At 44.1% G+C, this 9148-nt stretch overlaps 1 protein-coding gene and 1 long non-coding RNA gene across 2 annotated transcripts in view; one reads left to right on the plus strand and one right to left on the minus strand.

The window, feature by feature from the left end:
* Positions 1-5957, plus strand: part of asah2 (N-acylsphingosine amidohydrolase 2) — a gene marked incomplete at its 3' end in the record, with an annotated part of 26774 nt that extends 20817 nt beyond the window's left edge. The window contains exons 18-21 of the mRNA XM_080541862.1: positions 1817-2013; positions 2162-2218; positions 2966-3054; positions 5762-5957. Coding sequence (XP_080397988.1) covers positions 1817-2013; positions 2162-2218; positions 2966-3054; positions 5762-5957 — 539 coding nt within the window. The remainder of the gene's footprint in view (positions 1-1816; positions 2014-2161; positions 2219-2965; positions 3055-5761) is intronic.
* A 1581-nt stretch (positions 5958-7538) lies between these two features.
* Positions 7539-9142, minus strand: LOC308167384. The gene is made up of 2 exons (XR_013937715.1): positions 8435-9142; positions 7539-8396 (listed from the first exon to the last, which is right to left on the minus strand). It is a non-coding gene; the product is annotated as an uncharacterized lncRNA (long non-coding RNA).
* Positions 9143-9148: the final 6 nt, after the last annotated feature.

The following is a 9148-nucleotide window of genomic DNA, read 5'->3' on the forward strand; positions in this document are numbered from 1 at the left end:
TAACCCAGCTACATAACCCAGCTACTTAACCCAGCTACATAACCCAGCTACATAACCCAGCTACTTAACCCAGCTACATAACCCAGCTACTTAACCCAGCTACTTAACCCAGCTACATAACCCAGCTACTTAACCCAGCTACATAACCCAGCTACTTAACCCAGCTACATAACCCAGCTACATAACCCAGCTACTTAACCCAGCTACTTAACCCAGCTACATAACCCAGCTACTTAACCCAGCTACATAACCCAGCTACTTAACCCAGCTACATAACCCAGCTACATAACCCAGCTACTTAACCCAGCTACATAACCCAGCTACTTAACCCAGCTACATAACCCAGCTACTTAACCCAGCTACATAACCCAGCTACTTAACCCAGCTACATAACCCAGCTACTTAACCCAGCTACATAACCCAGCTACATAACCCAGCTACTTAACCCAGCTACATAACCCAGCTACTTAACCCAGCTACATAACCCAGCTACTTAACCCAGCTACATAACCCAGCTACATAACCCAGCTACTTAACCCAGCTACTTAACCCAGCTACTTAGCCCAGCTACATAACCCAGCTACTTAACCCAGCTACATAACCCAGCTACTTAACCCAGCTACATAACCCAGCTACATAACCCAGCTACTTAACCCAGCTACATAACCCAGCTACTTAACCCAGCTACATAACCCAGCTACTTAACCAAGCTACTTAACCCAGCTACTTAACCCAGCTACATAACCCAGCTACTTAACCCAGCTACTTAACCCAGCTACTTAACCCAGCTACTTAACCCAGCTACTTAACCCAGCTACTTAACCCAGCTACTTAACCCAGCTACATAACCCAGCTACTTAACCCAGCTACATAACCCAGCTACTTAACCCAGCTACTTAACCCAGCTACTTAACCCAGCTACTTAACCCAGCTACTTAACCCAGCTACTTAACCCAGCTACATAACCCAGCTACTTAACCCAGCTACATAACCCAGCTACTTAACCCAGCTACTTAACCCAGCTACTTAACCCAGCTACTTAACCCAGCTACTTAACCCAGCTACTTAACCCAGCTACTTAACCCAGCTACTTAACCCAGCTACTTAACCCAGCTACTTAACCCAGCTACATAACCCAGCTACTTAACCCAGCTACATAACCCAGCTACTTAACCCAGCTACTTAACCCAGCTACTTAACCCAGCTACTTAACCCAGCTACATAACCCAGCTACTTAACCCAGCTACTTAACCCAGCTACTTAACCCAGCTACTTAACCCAGCTACTTAACCCAGCTACTTAACCCAGCTACTTAACCCAGCTACATAACCCAGCTACTTAACCCAGCTACATAACCCAGCTACTTAACCCAGCTACTTAACCCAGCTACTTAACCCAGCTACTTAACCCAGCTACATAACCCAGCTACTTAACCCAGCTACTTAACCCAGCTACTTAACCCAGCTACTTAACCCAGCTACTTAACCCAGCTACATAACCCAGCTACTTAACCCAGCTACATAACCCAGCTACTTAACCCAGCTCCAACCCTCCTCCTGACCCCTGGTGAGTTAGGGTTAGGGTTAGGGTGAGTGTCCTGTTGGAGCGGTTCATGAATGGAGTTCCACTTCAAAGGGTTAGGGTTAGTAAGTTCAACTCCAAATACAAACGCTTTTCCGCTCCTTACCTGAGCTGTTTGTTGATTGACATAAACGGTGCGTTTGTGTTTTAAAGGAACCTTAACTTCCTCTGACCTTCCCCTGTCCTCCCAGGGCTCAGAGCAGGCCCTTCCTCTAACCTTCTCCTGTCCTCCCAGGGCTCAGAGCAGGCCCTTCCTCTAATCTTCTCCTGTCCTCCCAGGGCTCAGAGCAGGCCCTGCCCAGCGGTCCCAGCCCCCCGTTCTTCAACGAGAGTCAGCTGTTCAACCTGCTGCCCAACAACCCCGTGGATCAGAAGCCGGCCGGCACCGCCTTCGGCCAGGTCCTGGAGCAGGTCAACCCAGCGTACAGAGTGGTGCGTCACTGTGGATAGAAATGGACTGACTTATATGTACTTTACTTATATTTTTACTATACTTATATTTTGTTAGCTGTTAGCTGTTAGCTCTTGTTTCTCTGCATGTCAGTGTTGTTTAAGAACTGTCATCATGTCGGTTCTACAGGGGGATGTCGCGTCGGTCACGTTCGTGGCAGGGAACCCAAGGAACTCTGGTGACATGGTGAGACAATGAATGAATGAATGATCTTTATTGTCATTGTGATCATGTGATCTTTATTGTCATTGTACAGTACAACACCATTTAAATGCAAACCCTAGGTGCTAACAAACAACACAGTCCTAAGATAATAAAACACAAGAATGAGACATAAATAGATATAAATAGACATAAATAGGAGGGATATAAATGGGGGATAAGTGATCGGTAGGAATCTGAGTATGTGTCTATTATGTAAACTTATATACTTATATCCACTATATGGCCTATTCACAGAGGGGTATATAGACAGGGGGGTGTTAGCATGTAACTATGAACCAACAGCCTTGGACAGATTGTCTGCCTCCCTGCTTCCTCCCACACCATCACTGTCCTCAGCTCACCCCTGATACCCCTGATACCCCCGACACTGCTCCTCCTGAGACATCTTCTGACCCTCACCACTACGTCTCCTAAAGACACCCGCTTTCCCCTCTACTGTGTCCCTAAGAACTTCTATTGCCCCCCTTGTACTGTTTCTCAGTTTCTCCAGAAAAATAAATAAATAAAAGTTTTAGTAGAAGGCGATAGGGAGAAGGTTTTTCCTTCTATCAGTGGCCCCGGGCCCGAGCTAGATTACTCTTCCTGCAACGAATGGTGGACTGCTGATTCACATGCTTAGTATTCAAATGTATTGATTGTAAGTCGCTTTGGAATAAGGCGTCTGCTAAATGCCAAAAATGTAAAAATGTGACTGTTGTCTCATTTCAGAGGGACAAGACCTTCATCACCGTGGAGAGGCATCACAACAACACCCAGGCCTGGGACGTCGTTCACACAGATGCATCTTGGGAGACGAGGTACTTTCTGTTCTTTTGATTTAACCTTCATTAAACGCGTTTATTAGCTCGTATTAATTTCGTGCCGTCGATTTCATCAGGACATTGACTTTATGCGGAGTGCAGTTCCTTTTTAATGACCACAGTAAACCTTTAGCAATGCCTGGCCGGAACTCTTGGTTTGATTATCTGGTCTGGAAGGCGTAGAAGATAGAATGCTGATTTGGCATAATTCTCTCCGGGCTCTTATCTTTCAAGGACCTCTCATTGATAAAACTATCGCTGAATCATCATCTCCCTGCCGATAATAACCCTCCGGTAACACACACTCAGACACACACTCACACACACACTCACACACACACTCAGACACACACTCAGACACACACTCAGACACACACTCAGACACACACTCAGACACACACTCAGACACACACACACACACTCAGACACACACACACACACTCAGACACACACACACACACACACACACTCACACACACTCAGACACACACACACACACACACACACTCAGACACACACACACACACACACTCACACACACTCAGACACACACACACACACACACACACACACTCACACACACTCAGACACACACTCAGACACACACTCACACACACACTCACACACACACTCAGACACACACTCAGACACACACTCAGACACACACTCACACACACACTCAGACACACACTCAGACACACACTCAGACACACACTCAGACACACACACACTCAGACACACACACACACACTCAGACACACACACACACACACACACACTCAGACACACACAGGCTCAGGATACACAGGAAGAGAAGCCAGCCAACAGGCATCTGGAGGTTAGAGAAAACCACAAGGATGTAATTTTTATTTTATTTAGGTCGTTCCCGTTGAGACACAGTGATCTCTTTTCCGAGGGAAGCCTGGCCAAGACAGCAGCTGAAAACATCCAGTTTGGACAGTTAAAACAAACAGCAGAATTACACAATAAAACAACACCAGATCAACAACAACAACAACAACAACAACAAAATACACAAAATACAATCTGGTCAGAGCAATAGAGTGACATATTTAGCGGTGGCCAGTTGTTCATAGACATGGAGGGTTTGACCAGCCGACCCTGGCAGCTGTTTGTAGACCAGGAGGCAGAACGCTGATCTGATTCAATCAAGGTGGAGGACGAAACAGCCATTCTGTGAGGTCAGCGCGTCATTGGTTCCCTCTCGTTGGTGTTCTGCTGGTCGTCATGACGATGTCCCAACATGACTGATGATCTAGAGCAAAGCCCTCTGGGTAAACAGCCGCCGTGTCCCTCTGAGACACACAAGGTCACAGACGCTTTGATGTGATCCGTCAACACCAGGCAGGGGGGTGGGGGGTTAGGCAGGGCTCCCACGGGTCCTTGAATGTTTGTGAATTTGAGAAAACAAAATCGACGTTGTTGAAAATAGACATGGGTCATCGAAAGTGCTTGAATTCCCCTCTCTCTCTCTCTCTCTCTCTCTCTCTCTCTCTCTCTCTCTCTCTCTCTCTCTCTCTCTCTCTCTCTCTCTCTCTCTCTCTCTCTCTCTCTCTCAAAAAAAAGAAAAAATATTTACATAGCTCGTCAACTAGTAAATAAGTCTCTGTGTTGCTTAACTTCACACATATTTCACAATATACCGTATTGTTTTGCTGTGCTGTGGTAGAGAAGGCAAGAGACCATCTAGTGTTCACACATTCAAGCCTCTCTTTTTACTTGTTGTCTGTGAGCGGATAGTTCCTATTATATAAATTCTCATCTAGATCTGTCTCAAACTATGCCGTGTTGGGTCCTTGAATTTGAGGGAATTGAGTCTTGAAAGTCCTTGAAAGGTGCTTGAGAAAGAAATGCGCTACAGAGAGTCGTGAGAACAGCCCAGAAGATCACCGGCGCCCCCCTCCCCTCTCTGGAAGAGCTGTACAACACACGCTGCCTCAGGAAGGCCTCCAAGATCTCCAGAGACCCAACCCACCCTGGGTACGAACACTTTGCCCGGCTGCCCTCGAAAAGGCGGTACAGAACCATGGCCGCAAGGACAAACAGACTGAAGCTCAGCTTCTACCCCAGGGCCATCCAGGCCCTGAACACAGCAAAGACCTAGGTTCGGGGCCCTGGACAGTCTGGACGGATTGATGGCAGCTGCTGGATTGAAAAAAATCAGGTGTAGTGCTGAGGCACAAATGTGTACATTTCAAGCCTGCAAACTGCGACACTTTAAATGAATGTGCAATAACACTATGTGCAATATGACAACCCTAGTCGTCTTATCTGTACAGTATAGTATAGTGGATAGTGCACATAGCCTTTATTTATGTAAACCAGCTCCTTTCCCTTCTTGTTTTTTTAGTTTTTTTTTTCTTTCCTAGCACCAGGGGAGCCACCCCTCCCAAATTTCGTTGTTTGGTACCTGTACTATAGCAATGACAATAAAGACCATTCATTCATTCATTCATTCGAATGTGATGTCTCAGAAGGTGTGGGAACCCTGGTTAGGTGACAGTGACGTCCTTTCTCCTCTCATCTCCTCTCCTCTCCTCCCCTCCCCTCCCCTCCCCTCCCCTCCCCTCCCCTCCCCTCTCCTCTCCTCTCCTCTCCTCTCCTCTCCTCTCCTCTCCTCTCCTCTCTTCTCATCTCCTCTCCTCTCCTCTCCTCTCCTCTCACCCCCCCTCCTCTCTAACAGGTTTTACTGGTTAAAGGACGGAGCGGTGAGCAACGCCACAGTGGAGTGGCACATCCCGCGGTCGGCCCAGTCTGGCAGCTACAGGATCCGCCATGTTGGACACTACAAGGCGCAGCAGGGCATCATCAACACGGTGCTCGTAGCCTACGAGGGCGTCTCTGGAGTGTTCACAGTCTCTCAGTCTTACTACTACTGATTAACCCTAACCCTGACTACAGACCAACCAGTCTCTCAGTCTTACTACTACTGATTAACCCTAACCCTGACTACAGACCAACCAGTCTCTCAGTCTTACTACTACTGATTAACCCTAACCCTGACTACAGGCCAACCAGTCTCTCAGTCTTACTACTACTGATTAACCCTAACCCTGACTACAGACCAACCAGTCTCTCAGTCTTACTACTACTGACGCCTGACTACAGACCAACCAATCACTCCAATAAAAACATATTTATAAATGAAATAGTTAGTTCTTTTTTTTAAGACATTTCAATATTTTATCTTCTTTCAAACAATATCTCTAGATAAAGGTGATGTAATTGAACCAGAAACAATGAAGAACTTTGTTATTATTTATTTAACACAAAAATTATCAAAAGATGCCAATTCCTACTGAGGAAAACCCCCCTGTGCTCTAATAGCTGGTATTTCCCCGTTGGCTGAAATGACCTCAACTAGACGTTTCCTATAACCGTCTACCAGGCTCTGACATCTGCTGGGAGAACGTTTTTCCTGCTCCTCCATGCAGAATGGTTTCAGCTGTGTGATGTTTGAGGGGTGTCTGTGTGTGTCTAGGTGGTGTAGAGGTCCTTGTGTTTGTCTCGGTGTTCTCTGGCAGACATTAGTCTTGTTGCCCTGATGGATCTTTTGACAGCAAGGGTTTCCTCCTTGCACACCCGTGTGCGGTCTCTTTCTGATGGTAGATGCACGATTGTTGGAGACTTTAAGCATCTTGCGTTCTGCTGTTGGGCTGAACGTGCTAGGACGACCTGACCTGGCCATGTTGGCAGTTGTTTTAAATGTTCTCCACTTGTATTTTCCAGACAGTGGAATGGCTGAATTGTAATTGTTTGGAGATGTTTTTAAATCCCTTCCCAGACTCATACGCAGCTAGAACCTTCTGTCTGAAGGCCTCAGAGAGCTCTTCTGATGTCTCCATGGTGACACCACTCACTCACTTCAATGAGTAGAGCAAACCAAACTAAATGTCTGAGGTTTAAGAAAGACAAAAATCCAAAATCCTCTCTAACAATGTTCTAATCATTTGCACCTGATGTGGCGTTTCACTTTTTAGGCATTTTAAGTAGTAATACATATGGGGGGGTCCTAACTTTTTCCTCACAAGAACATTTCTATTAATTACATTTTACAAATCATTTTTGAAAACTGAAATGTTTTCAGTTTTATTTGTTTAGTTATGTCCATATGTTTAAATATGTTGAAAAAGACAAAGGTTTTCATGGGGTGTCCTCTCTGTCTCACATGATTGTACGTGTGTGCTCTGTTAGAGCAGCATAATGAGTAAAGTTCCTCTTTGTATATGTTTTGAATACAGGACAGCTGTAGACTCCATAACCATAACCATATCATCTCATCTGTATCTCTGTTCCCTCCCATGAATGAGCCTCTGTTTATTTGTGGTTTGGTTACTCAACTATTATGTAATTATGTACAGTCCCAAATACTAAAATGAAATACATATGTATTGTATTTACATCTCGTTTGTGTACACATTGTATATTGTTCATGATGAATGATAATAAAGGTGTAATAATTAACGAGAGAAATGCAAATGGTTTATTTATTGAAGACAATTATGGTACAAGGCACATTTGAATCACCCAAGCAGTTACACAAACAGTTACACAAACAGTTACACAAACAGTTACACAAACACTTCCTGTTTCCTGTTTTCAGATTTGAACTTATCTCACCCCATGATTCTGCAGCAGGTCTTCAGATTATTATATTATTATTATTATTATTATTATATTATTATTATTATTATATTATTATTATTGAAGTACAGAAAATTTGAAATATCCCCAAACAATATAACTCTATACAAATAGTGTTGGTAATCCTGGTATAAAAAATAAGTTCTAAGTGCTACACACACTTTAATACTGTCACTGCTTAGGCGTTTTCATATTTCATATCGTGTCTCACTCCTGACCAGTGTATCACTCCTGACCAGTGTATCACTCTCCCGACCAGTGTATCACTCCCGACCAGTGTCTCACTCCTGATCAGTGTCTCACCTTCTGCTCACGTTCAGAGATCAAGCGTTTGAGTAAGTCTGGACGACAGGAAATAAACTAATCTGCTAACTCCAACGACACGCCTCTGTGTCCAAGGTGATATTCAACAGCTTGAGAGCTTGACTCCTGAGACATTTTTTCAAATGTAAAACCGAACAAACAACTTCATGACTAAAACAGAGAGGTCCGTACAGACGTCGAGACGGTGAAAAAACCTTCAAATCTTCAAATCTTCAAATCTTTAAATAGGCAGTTCAGCTTCACAGCTTCTGAGTGGTTTACATGTTTGGCACATCAACACAGTAAAAACAGGGAAACAAATACTATGTTTGTATTTGGAAATACTGAGACACAAGTAGCACAAAAGAAACCTGTCAAATATCTAATATCATCTCATCTCCTAAGAAACCCGTCAAATACATCTGAAGAACTGTGACTTCAGCCCAACAATGTACAACTGTACAACCGGCAAAAGCTTATTAGCTCATACATCGTGGCACATTTAGGTAGACAATAAAGTAAAATAGCAAAGCACAAATTATATTCCTGACACACTCATTATGAAACATGAGGCAATGTTAGTAAGGCCAGTTAGAGACAGTAGGATGGAGACACTACTACATCTATATTTCCAGGTCAACGTAGTTTTCAGAGGTTTGAAAGCTGAATATCGTCATAATATCATCAGTCCAGAGGCACTTTCATCATTGTTCAGTGTTTGACCTCACAGGGTCCCAAACTACCAACCAAAACAACAGCGTCACAAAAATGATGAAAACGAATATTTAAAAAAAAGGAGATGGAAGGCGGGTAGATAAGTTATCTACCTATATCTATATACCTATATATCTATTTATCTAGATAAATAGATAAACTGCGGGTAGATAAGTTATCGCGTTACGTAAACATCTTGTGCAGAATGCCCAGAAATGAGTTTAAATAAGCAGCTAAAAGTACAAACTGAACAAATCCAAACTATCTACGATTGGCTCCTAACGTCTTCTACAACCAAAACAATCAACACAATCAAACTAAATCTACGGTGGATAGATACGCGCTTCTACATTCTGTAGAGAACTGAGACCAGTCAGGTTTCTGCTGGTGACTGAGGGACGGTTCTGGT

The sequence above is a fragment of the Nansenia antarctica genome, assembly GCF_963989245.1.
Source record: "Nansenia antarctica genome assembly, chromosome: 11".
Lineage (NCBI taxonomy): Eukaryota > Metazoa > Chordata > Actinopteri > Argentiniformes > Microstomatidae > Nansenia > Nansenia antarctica.